This window comes from Vulpes lagopus, chromosome 2, assembly GCF_018345385.1.
Source record: "Vulpes lagopus strain Blue_001 chromosome 2, ASM1834538v1, whole genome shotgun sequence".
In the NCBI taxonomy this organism is placed as follows: domain Eukaryota; kingdom Metazoa; phylum Chordata; class Mammalia; order Carnivora; family Canidae; genus Vulpes; species Vulpes lagopus.
In genome coordinates, this window is record NC_054825.1 from 23,991,705 (window position 1) to 24,011,721 (window position 20,017).

Sequence of the window (20,017 nt, forward strand, 5' to 3'; positions counted from 1 at the left end):
TTTTGGAAAATGCTTGCCACAATGAGGAAATATTAACCACAAACAGACTTATGTTTGCATGTGCTCTCGGTGGGAATGTATGTTAGCACACAACTTTGATAATTTTTGTTTTTGAGAGAGAAAGAAAGCACATGTGAGCAAAGGGTAGGGCAGAGGGAGAGGTTGAGAGAGAATCTTAAGCAGGCTCCACAGCCAGCATGGAGCCCAAAGAAGGACTCAATATTTATGACCCTGAGATCATGACCTGAGACAAAATCAAGAGTCAGACACATAACTGAGTCACACCACGTGTCCCAGCTTTGATAATATTTTTAATGACAGGTATTAAAGATACTCAGAGTGTATGTATTTTGATGTAATTACTTCCTTTCTGGTGGTGATCAAGCCAAAAATATTAAGCTCTAACAATTACCAATTCCTTCTCCTCCATGTTCTAAGGGATGTGTGCCTGACAAATATTACACCGCTAGAGGGGTGAGGTGAGAGTGATGGGTGAAGAAGCAAAGAACAGAGGGTAGGTCACCAGATAAAAGAGAAGCCTGTGGATTTGGGTACAGAGGTGTAGATGTGGGGAGGAGGAGAGCTCTGGAAGGGCACCGCTCTGACAATAAGCCCATAGAAAGAGATGGAGAAGATGAGAAAGTAACCCAGGATGATTAGGACTTTGGGATACAAATACAGACAATGGAGTTTTAGGAAGACTCACTCTGTGCTGTGTGATACAATGCTTCTTTGCAACCCATTTAAGAAAATGTTCAGTAAAAAGTAGCACTGCACTGAAATGCTTTCAGTACTGAATTTGGGTCATAAATATTTAAATGTGACACTCTGCTGAGACTGGGAAAAACACAATCAAAGTTTTCACTTGGGTTACCTAGACACTAGTGCAAGAAAACAATCCTAGATGTTAAAGACATGCACAGGGACACCTGGGTGGCTCAGTGGTTGAGCATCTGCCTTTGGCTCAGGTCATGATCGTGGGTTCCTGAGATCAAGTCCCACATCAGGCTCCCCACAGAGAGTTTGCTACTCCCTCTGCCTATGGCTCTGCCTCTCTCTGTCTATCATGAATGAATGAATGAATGAATGAATGAATGAATAAATAAATTAATCTTTAAAAATATGCACAAAATAGTAATGAAACTGTTATTTATGGTAATCAAATATGTGTAAATTTCCAATGGCCAATAAAAATAAAACACAGTAATATAGTATGTATCTTTATATAATGAAGTATTGCATATACAATTAAAAATGATGGTTATAAAGATTTTATAATAACATAACATTTGCTATAATAGAACATTAAGAGGAGAAAAAGTAGATTGTAGAAATTCACATGTAATGTGTGTAGGCTACATATAAATGAGCATATGCAGACAAAAATAAACTGGGAAAAATAAGGAAAATAGAAGCTTGGAAAGATATGATTATAATAAGACTTTTAGTCTGTTGTCTTTCCATATCATCCCTTTCTCCTTTAAAAGGCATTTTCCTTGGACCTTCTATCTGTTTTTCCATTTTTCCTACCCTCCTCCATGGTCTTTCTGAAAACCAGAAGAGAAGCTGCTGGCACAGCCATCACCAGAAATCTACAGTGAGTATACTGGCCTTAAAGTACAATAGAGATGTGGAGCCTATCCTAACTGTACCTACACACCAGCCACTAATCAGCCTGCAACCAGGCATCATAACAGCTCAAAAGACAAGTCCTCAAGGAAATTTCTTGCTGTACCCTCTAAAGTGTGCTGATCTAAACCCAGTTCTACATCAATTGACTCCTTATAGGGTTTCTTACTCTCAAGAGCAGTAACTGTTGCAACCCAAACATTCCAGAAAAGGATTAAGAGTTTAAAGTCCCTGATGCTTTAGGATGTATTACCTCATCAGAATACCCTCCTGCAGTGATGGCAAGAAATTGGAACAAAAAGACTCTGATCTTTCAGGAGACAGAATAATGAATGGCAAGTTAATAAGGAAGAGATATTGGAGATATCCCTTCTCTCTTTCACAATACTATACAAGCAAATGCCATCAGACCAGAGGCACTCAGAGGCCAGCCCAGTTACACGAGAAGAAGGTAAACACCTAGGAAGCGTGAGGGGCCATAAAGGCAAAGCTGTGAACCACAACAAGAATTCACATTGGATGTGCAAAGAAAACAATCTTCCCGCTGCAGAATGCACCTGACTGTTAAATATCTCCCAATGGAAGAGTGGAAATACTATTCATTTGCAGCTCAGTAGGGTATTTTAAAAAAAACAAAAACAAAAGAAAACACATACTTTTTCCCCATGATAGCTTTGCCCAAGCAGATGAGAAAGGGATTATATTAAGACACACATTCCACTTTTGTGCTCTGCTTGCAAATTATAATTGCTGAAGTAGTTGGGGGTGATAAATGGGAACATAAGACAGGCCCGGTGATCTGCCTGTTAACTAGGTATCAAATGAAAAGTTCACATACAAAGAAAAAGTTTTCATGTCAGTCAGTACTATTCTTTGGGTATGCATCGCATAGCTGAATCGCTCTATAATGTAAGATTCCTAGGTGACCTCCCTTGATGGGGTTAGAACATCTGGAATTCACAAAGAAAATTTTATCTCCAGATAAAGCTTTTATTATTGCTGCTAATGAATATTATGCCCCATGCCCTGCCTAACTCAAAGGCACTGTGGGGCACTAAGGAGAAAATGGATAATAGTGGCAGCCCCTTACTATTCCCAACATACATTCACAGCCATTACAGCAAATATGAGGCATGTGTGGTCAGTTCTTCCTCCCGCATCCTTCACAAAAATCACTTCTGGATCACAGTGTTTTTTCCACAAATCTCTTCCAGGTGCTACATTCCATTAACTGAAGGCACCATGGGGAAAAAACCCTTACATTCACAATGGATCTATCCCTACACAATTTCAAATTTCCAAATTATAGACAACAATATTTGGGTGATATTACTTGTGAATTGCACATTCACTCTATTTGTCCACATACAAAATAAAAGTATTAACATCATCCTTCATTTCAATGTCTTGTTTTTAATTTAGCATGACTGCACTCCCTCCAGTGTGCCCCACTGTTCCCAATACCACATCACTACACCATCCCTCCCAGAGAAGTATTTTTAGGTCTTTTGTTGTTGTTGTTGATTTGTTTTGGTTGTACCACTTCACAAGAATAATGATTCAATAAAGAGTAGAGGGCAGTAGAGATTAGGCTGAGAAGTGGATCTTTCATAGTAAATTAGATCCAATCAATTGTTATCAGATGTCCACAGTTATAAAAATCTCACCATGCATGGGAAACAAATTTATGTCTCAGAAAAATAACATCACTTAGGTTCCATGGTCTTTGGAAATGCTAATAAGCACAATTTTTAATGACTTATAATGTACAAAGTATAAATCTGATATGAAAACTGAAGAGATGAAATTGCCAAATGTCCAATTGATCATATCTGGTCCTTTAAATAACCTTATGAAATTGAAAGAAGAATCATGTTCCCATTACAGAGATGAGGGAACCACAGCTTGAAGAGTCCTTATGTTAGCCAGAGCGGGGCTCTACACACCAGACAGATGCAGGCTTTGTCTTTTCTCAAGGAGGTTCCAAATGAATGTTTCTACTCCTAACCCATATAGGCTATGTCTCTTCTATACACATGGCTTAGAGCTTTATATATATGTGTATTTTGTCACTGGTAGAAAAATGTCTGTGTAAAATGAGCTCTTCCACTGCAACTCCTATGACACCTAGAAGAATAATCATGGCAATTAAACATCAGAAACGAAGAAGTGATAATTATGAAGATGGAATTTCCAGCTACCACTTGGCTAGCCAGTACAGGGCACTAACGTTTATATTTCCCCATGGGGGCATATATGAAAGAATCACAGAGTGCAGGAGAGATGAAATACAATTATCAGGACCTGGGGATTTATTCTTTCTGCTACACAAAGGAAGGGGGAGGGCAGACCGCAGCTGGAACCTTCTCTTCTTGTTCTTTGCAAAACATAGGAAAATGCTGCCCCTCATCCACTTAATTTAATTTCCCTCAGAAATGATGACAAGGCTCATCCAGTCTATTGTACTTTCCTTTTCCATCAACTTGACTTCCTAGTCAGCTTATAGCCTCACCATCTCAAGAATCTGTTCCAGAAATAGCAGAGTGATTTTTTTTTCTTTTCGAGGGACCAAGAACCTGGTCCCTCCAGTCACATAGCTGGAATATCAGGGAAACAAGTATTTTCTTTTTCTGCCTTACTCTATTAAAAAATCTTAATAGTTCAAAATACAGACCAAATAAGTATAATAATACTGTAGACCAAATAACAATTGGTCTGAAATGGGCAAAATAAGTGAAGATAGTCCAGGTGTTGAGTCAAGAGCACTAAAATCCCACACACACCCACTTAACTGTGTGTAATCGGTACATTGGTACACAGTGCATTTTCACAGGAAACTTCTGCAATTAGCTTTCTGAATTCTAGTCATAGTTTTGTGGGACAGAAGGGGCTAGATGGAGCCATTGTTTTCAAAGATGTTGGTGTGAATAAAGTACTCATCAACATCCCCCACTACACACACACATACACACCATCCCCACAAAAATGGCTATCTCATGAATCTTTAAGGGCATTGAATTAAGGTGCTTAAAAAGAGATATGAAATAGAGACTACTTTAAAAGATTAATTCTGGTTTTGTTTTAATTAAGCATATAATTAAGCATATTAAACACATGGATGCGTGCTTCCTAATCTCTAATCCTTTGGCCATACCTCTGCTAAAATGAAAGCCAGATATAAGTAAGAAGCGCTTTCACATTGCAGCATGGAAGAATAAAATATAAAATTATACCAAATCAGATTTAGCTTGCTACAGCTAAGGTAAAAATAGCACACTCATCTATAGGAACACCAATTAATAAAAACACTTTCTGATAGGGGGAGGGCTAATTTTCCATTTGGAACATATATTCACTCTTTAAAAAGGCTTTTCAAAATGCGCTCCACAGAAGTTGTTCTCAAGGATTCATCATGTGTGACATGAGAAGAGATTCTGTAGTGAAATAAGTTTGGGAAGCCTCTTCAGTCAGGGCTTCTCCAGAGTCTTAAATATCCTAACATGAACACTGTGTATTCCATAAGTCAGAGTTAAATAGTCAGGACTTAAAATTACTTGACCATAAAATGCTTAAGGAAGGAGAAGCATTTTGTGGAACTAGTGTTCTTTAGAGTAAATTTTACGAAATACTATTTTTAGAATGGGTACATAAAGTGTATACTCTTCTCAAACAAAGGGAGATTAGCACACAGCTAAGAGCACCTGGTCATGACCTTCTCATGGAGCAGCCTAGCCCAGTGCTTCTCAAACTTTAATGTACACACTGAATCACTAGGGACCGTGTTACATGCAGACTCCCACTCAGGAAGTCCTTCTTGAGATTTCTAACAAGTTCCCACGTGATGCTGATGCTGCCAGTCCATGAACCCCACTGAGTAGCAAAGGGCTAGAACACACGTGTCTCCAAGTGCTGAAGGTGTCCAGTATTATCCTGAGTGTTACGCTCTCTGACAATTCTTTATCCAAGAGGGTAGTGGATATGTGGGTGGAGCTTACCAGTAAAACCTGTTGGGTGTGATACGTTCGTGCATAAGTTGCCACCGTCTTCCAAAGTCCATGGAGCTGTAGAGCTGCAAAACAATGAAGTGAGGAAAGCATAAGTATCAAGGGCACTGTCAACATAAATATATGTGGTATCCCCCTGGATAAGGACATTCCAGCGTACTAGACTGCCTAACACACCCAACTAGGCACTCGTTTTATCTAGATAGAAATCTGCTATGTTTATCATGGTGCCTTCTCGAGCACCAAGTAGGTTCTCAATATATATCCAAACAACTGCTGTTTTTTGAGCTGAGTGTAAATCCTTTCTGATGCCACCCATCATTCAGGAGGAAAGCCATTCATAAAATTCTTATTTTTCTTCAAATTCTATCAAGTCTTTAGCTACATTTAAAACAATTAAATTTTAAAACAATTCAGCAAAATTTATTTAAAATTATTTATTGAATATCTCCTACATGTAAGGCACTCTGATGGCTATGAAGATAAAGAAGAGGTAGATTCTGTATTCTCAGGGAAATGAAATACATGTAAAAATACTCATCAGCCAATATTATGTGCAAAATATTGTGCTATTCGAGTTTTATCTCTCCCTGCTCCTATTTATAATCAAAACGAAATGGACTCGTCACTGCCAATAATGGTACCACACTTATTTATACTGCCATTTCTTCACAGAGATAAGGTCATGCTTACACTAAGTAAACATTACACAAGTGTGGCTTCCTCCACAAAACCTTTTCCAACCACTTCAATCCACTCATCTTTCTCCCTTCTCAATTCACTGGACTCATCTTTGGTTTCCACTGAGCACTTATCATGAGGTAATACGTGGTTATGCCTTTTAGATTGGTATGTATTATTTAGTTGTGTTTATATTCCTTCAATACATATAAAGTGATCACTAAATATCTGTTGAATAAATCAATAATTAACATAGGCATGTAAGGATGGATACCAACTCATGGTATGAGAAAAAATTCTAGAAGAACCTCAAAACTTTGGAAAAATAAAGAACTCCCAGCATGGCTAATAAAGTCAGATTCCACACTCACTTACTTTATGGATGTAGAGTCTGACCCCTTTTTAACATATAAGGGAAAGGCCAGCATTCCTATAACAGACTAGCCAAGAGAATGGGGCTTATTTTTAATTGTATACTTGGAAGTATAATAGTTCTGAGTGATAATGTAAATAATAATAATAATAATAATAATAATAATAATAATAGGTGGACCACATTGCTCATTCACATACATTTGAGCCTTATAAGGACACTGTAAAGAAGGCAAGGTAGTTATAACGAACTTGAATCCTTGTTCTCAAGCATTTTCTAATCCACCAGGAATCAACCACTCCCTCCAGGCACCATTACTATTTTTACTATCTGCCTCTAAGAAGCTGTTCACACCAAGGCAATCAATACTGGTTGGTATGCCCCTCCCCTCATCCGGCTATGAGTCATAAAAGGGGCAGGAATCATGTCCAATTCACCTTTGTCTAATAGTGGTTATACAATGCCATACAGGTGAGCACACAAACCTTCTATTTCACAATTAAATTCAGTTTTATGGATGTTAAGTTTTGGTCAAAAGAAAAGAACTAGGATTTATGTTTTCTGATATCTAGCTCCCATCTTCTTCCATGGAATCATGGTGCCTAGTTTATAATGAGAATTCTATTATGTTTCTGTTCTTCACACTTGCACAGGTGGGGAAACTGGGAAAGGTAGAAATAGATGGGATTCAAGTTTATAGACATGGGGTCAGATGAAGTATCTTGCCATTATCACATCCCCAGTAGTGTTCACCTACAGGGATGCGCTGTCTGGCACACCATACCCAGGTAACACTGCCACCTCTAAAGTTCATAAAGTCCATAATCTTGCAACCCATACAGAAATAATTTTTGTAGGAAATTCTGGTCATCTCAATTAAGATCTGGGGGGACTTGAAGTTTTAGCCCATTTCAATTTAATTCAAATATTTATTGGACATTGGCACCATGAACTACATAAAAATATCTTTTTGTCCAATATATAGTAGAGAGATGTGTGCATGTGTGATATATTATTACATATATATCATATGTAATATGTAAATATATATATATTATATATATATATTTGATAAATGTCCTACAAGGTAGTTAAGGAGATATATTAGCATTCTGATTTTATAGATGAAGATACTGATGCTTGGTTCTACAAAGTGACTGTAAGAACTATATGAAAACCAAGATGTCAATCCTGATTTAGCTTATCACAGTTTATACTGTACTTGCCAGCTCTACTCTCATAGTATTTACCCAAATTGGGTTCCCATTCCATCAGTAAGTGCTAACTACTATGTGTATTCAACTCTGCATATGGGAAAAATAGGCAAAATTACCCCTTGTCATCCTTTGTCCCCTTCTTTATTCACCAACTTAATGAAGAAAACATACATAGCTTATGCTATTAAATTGTAGAACATACAGAATTACATTCAGCTCTTCAGAAAACAAAAATGACAACCTTTTCCTGAACCTCAAATATACATACAAAGTCTCTATTTGGTTTTGCCCTGTCCACACCACCTAACTCTACAGGTCTAGATATATTGCTCCAGGAAGCCTCATCATTCCATTTCCACCCCTGTTAATATTATCCATCTCTCAAATTATACACAAATGACTTTCAAATATACGTACACAACACCAAAGGGGAAAGTGGGCAAAAGACAAGCTCTAGAAGTAGAGAAATGGGCAAGATTAACAAGAATGGAAATGGAACAATGAGCCTTCCTGGAGCAATATAGCTAAACCTAGGCCTTTGGAGATAGGTGATGTGGACAGCAGAGGGGTTGGTAGAGATTTTACAGGATGAGGAAAAAAAAAAAGAACAAAGATGTCAGTATGGTCAAGGTCCTGAACTTCGTTTATGGAGAAGCTTTTAAGAGGAAGGAGAGATGTGATGACTGTCACTGGCTAAAAGGAGGTGGAGGTTGTCCATTTTCTTGTCTCTCTTTCTATACATCCAACTATTTGTGACTCATCCTATATTTATCTGTATGTATATTTATACTGGAGATGGTGTTGGGATGAAGGAGAGAGTTGGTGAGGACCAGACTACTGCATTGGAAAGGAAATATCCTTATATTTTATTGCAAACCCTGAGATTTCCATCCAGAGTTTTAAGAAATGGGTCACTCCTTCCCATGGCAGGTGTCTGAGAGACAGATGCTCAGACATAAGACACAGGTTTCCCAATTAAATACAGAAGAGACTTTGGTTGGAGCCTTCTATAATCCAAAGATACCAGACTTTGTCAGGCCAGATTCCAATCATAGAAGCAAAGCCCCACATTCCTTCCAATAAAACCCAGCATGATTATGTCTTTCTCTGTGGTAAACTCTAGAGACAAGCCAAGGAAGAATCATGAGGGTCACCCTGACACTGCTGGAGCCTCAATCCTCCAGAGAAATGATCAGTCCTTCAGACAGAAGAGTCCTTCTGTCACAGAGGATTCAGGAGTAGCAGAATGCCTCCGCTACAGCTCCTGCTAGGATTCACCCTTGGGAGAAGCATGGCTCCTCTCGTCTCCTGCTCTTCCTAACGGAGAAAGAAGAGATCAGCTCCTGATCTCCACATCCAAGCCTGTTCCACCTCCTGCCTTTCTTGTCTCTCGTTTTGCTTTTTCAGCTCTTCTGTTTGACTGATGGGAAAAAAATTAAATTGAATTCTCTGCCTAGAGGCTGATTCAGATGAAGAGAAAGAGCAGGCTTCTATTCATTAAGAGCCTTTGGTTAGCTACCTTGTCTCTCCATCTCCAGCAAGTTTCTGAGTCTGAAATGAATTTTATTCTCCCACACACTGGATCCTTGCAGCCTCTCCATTCGTATACGTGTTCATCCATTTCTTCCTTCCTCCCTTCAGTCACTAAAAGTGTATCAAGCAACCACTCTGCTTTAAGCTCTGAACTAAGTGCTTGAATTACAAAGGTCAAAAACATCATGAACCATGGAAGACAGAAATTCAGACAATTACACTGTCATGCAATGTATGTCACGATGGTATTGCTAGTTATCTCTGCAAGAGTAAGATTGGAGGCCATTGGTATTTTTTCTTTTGCATATCTGGGTCTTTAAAATTATTAGGCACATGTGTTACTTTAGTAATTAAAAAAGCTCTAACACTCAATGAGAAATAAAAAATTTAGAGGCAGCCCGGGTGGCTCAGTAGTTTAGCACTGCCTTCAGCCCAGGGTGTGATCCTGGAGACCCGGGATCCAGTCTCATGTCAGGCTCCCTGCATGGGGCCTGCTTCTCCCTCTGCCAGTGTCTGTGCCTCTCATTCTGTGTCTCTCATGAATAAATAAATAAAATCTTAAAAAAAAATTTAGGCAACCATTCGTGTTACAATGTCATTTAATGATATGAAAATGCTTATATTAAATTAATTATTTTAAAATCTATTATAAAACATGCATACATTGACACTAACTTTATTTAAAGCATTCTAAAAACTTGAAACATATTAGAAGCAATATGCCAAAATATTAGCAGGGGTTATTTCTGAATTATGGCACTCCGTATAACACTACTTTTTAAATCTTTCTATCATTTTCAGATTCCTTTACAATGGATGTAATATTTCAGTAGTAATATAAGCCAATGTTTTATCCTATTTATATTTTTAGAATTATAAATTCTAATCTTTTTTTAAAAAAGATTTTATTTATTTATTCATGAGAGACACACAGAGAGAGAGGCAGCGACACAGGCAGAGGGAGAAGCAGGTTCCATTCAGGGAGTCCGACATGGGACTCGATCCTGGGTCTCCAAGATCACACCCTGGACTGCAGGCAGCACTAAACTGCTGCTCCACCAGGGCTGCCCTAATTTCTAATCCTAATGTATACATTATATGTACCTTCAAAACTACCTTTTAAAAGGACAAAAAATAAAATTCCAATTTCTTTCCACGAGGGACCTGGAATCAGACAAAGCAATATGGGATTTTCCACAGAATGGTATTACATAGGGATCATCATGAGTAGAGGTGAATTCTTCTTAGGACAAGCAATGTATTAGTTCTTACACTGTTTAAATAGTCCTGCATGGTTTCAACCCAACATGTTTCATGCAACACTAAAATGAAGCAGGTTTTCGAAATAATAAACATCCTCAGAAACATTTCTTATTTAGGGGTGCCTGGGTGGCTCAGTTGGTTAATCCTCCAACTCTTGATTTCAGCTCAGGTCATGATCTCAGGTTCCTGGGATGCAGCCCTGCATCAGCCTCTGTGCTCAGCAGGGAATCTGCTTGTCCTTCTCCCCTTGCATTCTCTCTCTCTCTCTCTCTCTCAAAAATAAATAAAATATTTTAAAATTTTCTTGTTTATAAAAAGTTACATATATGAGACTGTTCTCCACATTCCGCCTCATGGCGCCCCCTCCTCCCTTCAAGGATGACATTCCTGGACCTTTACCAGAGAACAATCTAGATCTTCTCCCTTCCCTTCTTCCCCTATGTGTCCTGATTTCATATCTCTTAACAAGCACGTATTCAGTGGGAAGACACACACTGAAAGCCCTAAGTGAATCATTGGAACAGATGGAAAATATGAAAGAACATGTTCTTTTCCTTATTGATCCAGTTATTAGTTCCCTAATTACATCAGCCTGCCAGGGAAAAGCATCTGAACGCAAAAGAACTAGAGGCAATTTAATCAATGTAATATTCCACAAAAGGAACAACAAGTTGTATCTGGAAAGCTTAAGTCCAAAGAATGATACGACTGCATGAGGAGGTTATTGCTTCAACTGTTTCCCCCCCAAAAAAGATATGTTGAAGTCCTAGCCTCTAGCACCTCAGAATGTGGACTTATTTGAAAATAAGGTCTTTGCAGATGTAACCAAGTTCAAATGAGGTCAGGGTGGGCCCTAATTCAATATGCTTGATACACTCATAAGGATAAACTTGGACACATAGACAGGAACAGATGGAAGACAATGTGAATACAGGGAGAGAAAGCCACGTGACGACAGAGGATTGAAGTGAGGTATCCACAAGCCATGGGATGGCAAGGACTAACGAATCATCAGAAGCAAGGAAGAGGCAAAGAAGGGCTCCCCTTTATAAATTTCAGAGGAACATGGCTCTGCCATGAACCTGGATTTTGGACTTCTGGCCTCCAGAACTGTAGGACAAAAAATTTCTGTTGTCCTAAGTCACCTAATTCGAGGTACTCTGTTATAGCAGCCCATGTGAAACTAACATAATTGATCCTTGAATAACATGGGTTTGAACTGCATGCATTCACTTATACACTTACAAAGATTTTTTTTATTTCAATAAATGCAGTCCACTGCTGTAAATTATTTTTTATTCCTTGATTTTTTTATTTTTTTCCTTATGATTTTAATATTTTTCTTTTGGTTGCTTTATTGTAAGAATACAGTGTATAATATATGTCACACACAAAATATGTGGTCATTGACTGTTTACATCATCAGAGGTTTCCAGCTTACAATGGGCTATTAGTAGTTAAGCTTTTAAGGAGTCAAAATTATATATGGATTTTAAACTGCACAGGGGATCAGTGCCCCTAACCCTTGCGTTGTTTAAGGGTCAGCTGTACAAGCATCTTACACCTACCACCAAGAGTAGTGATGACAGATCTTGCTACATTTCTCTGTTTTTATGTCTCTACTCCTATACACTTAGTTGTAAGACCAGAAGTCTGGTGTATGACCAGATTGTTGAATCTGTGAATAAAAGCCTAAATCTCATTTGCCTATATATTTCTCTTCTAGACATTTTCACCACACCCCTAAGGATAGTATTTCCTAAGAATAAATATGAATTAATAATGACCATATGGTGGTAACCAGACATACTCAGAAGAGGCAACAAACTATGCATTTTATGGAAGCTTTTGGTGATCCAGCCAGATTCCCTAGAGCCAGCATATCATCAAGAGGGAAGAATAGTTTGGAACACATTTATATAAAAGCTCTCCCCTGTAGCAAATTCAAACCTAATGTACATCTGTCCTGATTTTTTTTTTCTCAAAACCAGTGGAATTTAGGTAGCATTCTACTGAATTGTGGTCATGATGGTCTTTGTCTTTCAAATAAAATGAGGCTGGTTTCTGATAAAAATTAGCTTTCTGCACTTGTTTCCTTGGTAGCCATGGAGGGAGTGGTAGGGCGTGGCTGGGCTATGTAGGACTACAGGAAGAATCCACTGGGTTTGGTAGTCTTTATAATAGGCAGGAGAGAAACCCAAGTCACATAAACAGAGTCCTTTCCAACATGTGTGTCTTTGGTTCCTTCCTCAGATATCCGCCCCCCCCAAAAAAAACCCTCCCTTCATAACTGGTGGGGACAGTCCAACCCAATGTGGTTCTAAGCTCTGGGTATTTAAGTAAGAGCTTCTGTCCTCAGTAGCTTTTTCCCTTTTCCCTTGACAGATACAAGGTTTCTATACCATAAATACATTTATTTATAAAATAAGCATTCACCTAGTGCCGTTTTTTTGTAGAAGGCAACATTTTTTCTTCTCTTCTTGAAGATTTCTAACCATAGATGTTTTCTTTCTCTCAAATGGTTTAGATCAGTCATTCCTTTGTCTAACAAATATTGATCAAATGTCTATTAACAACCAAGCACTGTTCAATGGGTTTAGGATACATCAATGAACTAGACAAAAGCCTCGTCCTCAGGGATCTTACTTTCCAGTAGAGATCAGGAATTCAAATGCCCTCAAGTCTGTAGTGTGAATATGTGAGGGAAGTGTAAGAAAAATGGTACCATTGTCTGCATTCTTTAGACACATGATCATTTTGCTAACCTTTCACACACTAAGAAACTTTCTTCACTTACTCAAGAACATGATTTTCCCCATTTGTATAGAAACATTTGCCACTTTGAGGGCTATTCTGTTGTTTTCCTGCTTTTGATAAAGACACAAGCTCAAAAATATTGTGTTTTCCTCTCAAATTAAGGAAAACAGGTCAAGTGTGATAAAATGTTTGGTAGATGACATTTTCCCACAATACCAGGGAGAAAAGAATCCAGAAAGCTCAGGTTCCATTTAAGAGGGCTTAGCTATTCCTTAACTGGACAAAGAAAGCGAATCTAGTGTGGTCAGGCTTTATAATTTTTCAAGAGGACTGATATTTCAGATTTTTATGAAAAATCTTTGTATTTTTCAGTTTGAGCAAACATTTAAAAAATTTAAAATGTATTGCTGGGCAAATAAGATGTCTTGATCCAGCTGGCCAGATGCTGCCTGAGAGCCACAAATTTGTCACCCGAATCTTAGCATCATTGTTGTACGAATGCCTGAAGGAGAGAATGGGACTATTTGACCTTGATGTAGGGTTATCAGATTTAGCAAATAAAATACATAAAGCCCAGGTAATTTGATTTCAGACGAAAAATGAATAATTTTTTGTGTATGTCTCATGTAACAGTAGGGATCTGCTGATGTTTTTAAAACATTATTGTTTATCTGAAATTCAAATTTAGCTGTGTTTTATCTATGTGTCCTTTATTTTATCTGGCAACACTCCCTTAAAGTCTCTCCCATTCCATTTCTAAGCATCTGAATCATAAGACACATCCCCTTACACTATGCATCTCAGTTATTTGACATTGGATGTCCCCAAGTGAACAAAAGAAACTCAAAAGTATTGTAAATACTCCCTGTAGCCTATTAACTCACATCACTTTACTCAACTTATTTAGTATTCCTTAAGCACCTAGCATGTGCTAGGCTCAGTGCCAGGTGTGATGATACAAAGATGAGTAACACCAAGTTCCCCGATCTCCAGAAATGCAAAACTTTGATGAGAAGACAAACATGTCAACAGGTAAGTACCACACAACACAACGAGGCCCATGCCCACAGAGGTGGACGACAGCTGAGGGAATGCATGGAAGGAGTGGTCCGTGCTGCTGGGTCGGGCACTGTGCCATGAGCTGAGTCATAATGAGTGAGTAGGAGCTTGCCTGAAGGATAAGTTCCCCCAAAACACTGCAGCTAACAAAGGTGAAAAATTCTGGTCATTAGGAAAGATGTTGGAAATAAAGCAGAAACATTATCTCATCCTCCTCCAAAAGTATCATTTGCTTGGCCCTGGATCAGTGCACATTGGTCTAACTGCCACATCAAAAAAGAAAGAATAGAGAAGGAAAAGGAGCCAAGAAAGGTCATTTAAAGGATCTAAGAGGAAGAGGAGGAAACAACTGCATGAGACTATGGGTGTGCGTGTAAAATGAAGGCTTCGAGATGAGTAGCAAGAGTGAAGACTGTAAGAGCAGGAAAGTAGAGGTAGATACACCCTCATTCCTCGAATTCTGAAACACCCCCCCCAAAAAAAAAAACCCAAAAGAGGCAAGATTAAAACACTGAACTACTTCTAAAAGCATAAAATTCATTAGTAGGAAGTTGGTAAGAAAGTCACAGGACATCCTATAAACAAGATCAGTCACAAATTAAGACTCCATGCTTCTCAGAGTTGTTCATCAAAAAATTTCTGATGTCCAAAGGGAATACGGCATCCCACCAGGAATCTGAGGCTTTGGTTATAAGTATCTGAAAGAAGGATAAATTTCCTCAAATCTCTAAACTCTTAACTTAAATTCCCATGGATATTTTATAGTCTATGCTACCATATATCTGTGCTTAGAATACAAGACAATTTTTTTTTTTTACAAATTTTCAGGTGAGGTGGACTCTCTAGAAAAACACTCTATAACCTATTATACTTACTCCCTTGTGCCACTGCCCCTCAGGGGTGCATTTTTGAGCCAAATTTAAAGAAGAGGGAGAAGTGACACCAAGAATGTCTGGGGCAGGGCAGCCTGGGTGGCTCAGCGGTTTAGCGCCGCGTTCAGCCCTGGGTGGGATCGAGTCCCACATCGGGCTCCCTGCATGGGGCCTGCTTCTCCCTCTGCCAGTGTCCCTGCCTCTCTCTCTGTGTATCTCTCATGAATAAATAAATAAAATCTTTAAAAAAAGAAAAAAGAAGAATGTCTGGTCCATCATTAGGGCCTGGGTGCTATTGATGGGAGTGACTCACCTATCTCAAGTGTGTCTCATACAAGGTGACCACAAAAGGGGTTTGGTCATTTCTTGGTACCTATGACAAACTAGACTCTTGGACTTGAAATGAGAAGAAACCCTATGGGCAGGATTTCCATATCCTTAATTATAATGAACAAGGGAGAGGAAAATATGCAGTGTGGGTGATGCCATACTTGCAAGAAAGCAATTCCATCTGACCCTATCAGCTAACATAGCAAGTCTCACTTTGGGAATGAATGGCTTTTGTATGACTCTTTAGACTTATCCTCCTAACTATGACTCCAATGCCAACTGGACATGCAGAAACTAGCTCGTAATGGGACTAATGTCTATACTCTGTCAAAGAGGTGACACCATGCTCATACCCCACCTGCCTTTCTCTCTAGGATTCTCTTCTCCCTGCTTATTTTCCAAGTTCCAGTCATACTGGTTTTCATTTAGCTTCTCAAACATGTCATGGACCTTCCAGTCTCAGGGCTTTTGCATGTGCTGTCCCCTCTACCTAAAATGCTCTCCTCCTACCCTGCATTTCTCCCTCTTTCCATTCATGTACTAAACTGCTATTCAAACGTCAGGTATCAGCAGAAATAACACTTCCTAAAGGAAGCCCTTTTTAGTTACCTCCTGCCCAGGTACCTCCTCCTATCCCCATGGCTCTCTAGTCTCTTATTTCATAATATTCATCAAAGTATGAAATTACAGGAACTCCCAGCTGGCTTGGTCAGCCGAGCATCCGACTCTTGGTTTCAGCTCAGGTCATGATCTTGGGGTCATGAAATCAAGCCCCGCGTCAGGCTCCAGGCTCAGCACAGAATCTGCTCGTTGCTCTCCATCCCCCTCTACCCTCCCTCTCCTCAAATAAATAATAAATAAAATATTTTTAAAAATACTAAAAATATATGAAATTACATATTCATGTATTATATGACTGATTCCTATCTCTCTTCGTAGATAGCAGGGTTTGCTACCTTAAAAACCCCAATGTTTAATACCATGCCAAATACAGGAAAATAAATATTCACTGTATGAATACATAAATATTCCTTTCCAAGTCTTTTAAAATGCTATTCTTTCCACCCAAAAGCCCCGTGCTTCCCTTCTTAAATTTGTCTAAAATCTACCCTTCTTTCCATATTAATTCAAACTGTCTCCCTTACATGATGCCATCTATGGGCATGCATGGCCAAAAGAGGCAAGATGACAACAGGAGAACTGAAGAACTACTTTTCAAACCAAATTCATACAACTCATCACCGTAAGGTACCACTAAGAAGGGAAAAATACCCTATAAACAGTATCTCTATTCTCAGTGTCCAACCAGATTCTAACAACAGCTTTCTCTTATAAGTTTTTGAATTGCTTTTATTTAATTCAATCTAACAGTGATCCATTCACACATTTGTTTATACAGCAAAACTTCAAGTAGTCTCTTCAAATTGATTAGAGGTTCCTGGATAACAGGAATCCCCTCTGAAATCTTGAATCCGCCCCCTTCAAAGAAATTGCACCTCAGATGCTAGACAACATAGAATCAGAGAATAGCAAACTTTTGTAGCTGAGACTGAATCATCTGGACTGCTGTCTTTATGCACAGGGAACCTACAGCTCAGAGAACCTCGGTGACTTGCCTGCAGTCCCACACCTAGTGAGCAGTGGAACTGGAATTCAAACCCAAGGTCTTGACTCCCATCTCACTGCTCTTTGTACTGCATGTGCTGTCTTTTTTAAATTACCTGCATGACTTTAAAAGAAAAACAAGTTAATATAACCTCACAGGAACAGCGGCTCATTTGGGTATGCCATGCATGAATGACACTGTACCTTGAATCTATCCAGCATTTTTATTTACGAGTCATTCTCACAATTCACTTTATCCTCTTTTATACTGAAGAGCATTTTTCTGAGCCAACAGTCATATAAAACAATCTTATAAACAATTTACATAGTATTACTCAAATCCATTCTTTTGTCTCCACAATCCTATTCTCTTGACCATTTTGCTTTGCAATCAGGTTCTATTCATTTTTATATATTACGATTCAGAAACATCTCATAATAAGCAGCGCCCTTTGAACACAAAGGTTGGTATTCCTCTGTGAGTTGACTTTATTGTTCTGACTCACATCCCTCCACCCTTATCTGTGTTTTCTCTCTCCTTAATGATTTTGGTTTCATACCATATCCTGTTATTAAATCCACTTGATTACCTATTTTCATGGCCTTTTCACTATATCCAATTTGTCCTTAATTCCTTCCCAGATTCAGATTTGTTTTTCCTTCCTAAAAGCCTGAGTCTAAAAGAGACATGAAGAACTTAAATCTCTTGGCATTAGGTCATTTATTTAATTTAAATTACCTCCTCAAAAGTATCAAAACAATAATACCTGCCCTCAGTTTGGAAGAAATAAAGACTTCACTATCCCTAACATATGAAATACCATTTAAAACAAACCTCTAGGTAGACATTTCAACATGCACATGGTTTTACTATTAATATATAGCCAAAATTTTTAAAGTTCATTCAAATTCAAGACATTCAAGGAAAAACAATGTGTACTTCAAAGGCTATTCTTTCAGAAGCATAAGGGGAAAAAAGAAAGTAACATTTATAGAGGATTTGCCCCAACAGGCATTTTTGTATATGCTTTCTAATTTAAATGACACAAATTAAATAGTTTGATGGTTATTTCTGTCCACACATCTGGGAGGAGAACACAGAGGCTTCATGGGTTTTGTAATTATTTAAAAGATTTTATTTATTTATTCATGAGAGACACAGAGTGAGAGGCAGAGACATAGGCATAGGGAGAAGGAGGCTCCATGCAGGAAGCCCAATGTGGGACTCGATCCTGGCACCCCAGGATCATGCCGTGAGCCAAAGGCAGACGCTCAACCGCTGAGCCACCCAGGCATCCGGGATTTTATAAATTTGATCAAGACCTCAAAGCACATTCCAGAACATCTAATTCCAAAACCACTATTCACTGTTTTTTTTTTTTTTTATGTTATTTACTTATTTACAGAGAGAGTGGAGGGAGGGGAAGAGGGAGAAGGAGAGAGATCTCAGGCAGATTCCCTGATGAGGTGGAGCTTAATATCAGAACCCTGAGATCATGATCTGAGCCAAAACCAAGAACCAAACACTTAACCAAGTGAGCCATCCAGGTGCCCCAAACCACTATTTATTCTAAAATACTTGGGTGTCATTGAGAAATGAGTGTTTGCAAGGAAACTTCCTGAAGTGTGATGGAGTTCAAATTATGTCCTAGGAGAAGCTGTAGAAACTGAGATTACTAGCACAGAAAAATGACCAAAAAGCAAAGAGGTTTGTAACTGTTTGCAAATGTAGGAAAACATTCTTCCATGGAAGGACAGTGGAACTTTCTTTTGTGCTGCAATAGAGGATAGAAGTAAGACCAAAAGGCCAAATCTAAATGGAAGTAAATACTGGCTAGATATGGGGATCCCTGGGTGGCACAGCGGTTTGGCGCCTGCCTTTGGCCCAGGGCGCGATCCTGGAGACCCGGGATCGAATCCCACGTTGGGCTCCCGGTGCATGGAGCCTGCTTCTCCCTCTGCCTGTGTCTCTGCCTCTCTCTCTCTATCTCTCTGTGACTATCATAAATAAATAAAAATTAAAAAAAAATACTGGCTAGATGTAAGAAATAATATTCTAATGGAAAGAACTCTCTGAGCGTGGAAAAGCTGCCTCACAGGGCAACAAGTTCTCTAGGGACCTATGGGATGTGTTTGAATGGAAGATGAATGAGCACTTCGATTAAAGTGATACTATCAGGAAGTTAAAGTGTCAGATGGGGTTAACCCAATGACTTCTTAGGTTCCTTAAGATACAGGAGTTTTGAGTCTTTATCCGAGAAGAGTAATCCAAAGAATAGAACCCAAGAGAATATTACTATTGATGTTCCCTAAACATTTGTAAAAGCTGGCAGATAAATTTTCTTCTAAAGGCACTCAAATGTTGTGGGAAAGGCCCAGGACTGTGGGGCAAGTTTGGTAGACTGATTCAGCCTCCCTATATCTACTGCTTTCATAAAGCAATTCTCAGCCCTGCCCCTCAAGAGCTAGAGTTTATTTCCTCACTCTTTGAATCAAGGCTGTCCTTGTTCCTTGTCTTGGCATCAGAATGCAGTGGAAGCAACAGTGTCCCAGTTTTGAAGGTGGTCTCTAAGAAGCCATTTATAATCCCAATCTTTCAGCATACTGTCACGTCTCTCTCAGTGACACTACCTTAATGGGGATTGAAAGATCACACAGAAGATAATCTAGGTATCTCAGTGGAGGCCATCTCAA

The 20,017-nt window shown here is 38.8% G+C and overlaps 1 protein-coding gene across 1 annotated transcript in view; it reads right to left on the bottom strand.

The window, feature by feature from the left end:
• Nucleotides 1-20,017, bottom strand: part of SORCS3 (sortilin related VPS10 domain containing receptor 3) — a 587,544-nt gene that overhangs the window by 203,773 nt on the left and 363,754 nt on the right. Inside the window, exon 5 of the mRNA XM_041738191.1 lies at nt 5,625-5,698. Coding sequence (XP_041594125.1) covers nt 5,625-5,698 — 74 coding nt within the window. The remainder of the gene's footprint in view (nt 1-5,624; nt 5,699-20,017) is intronic.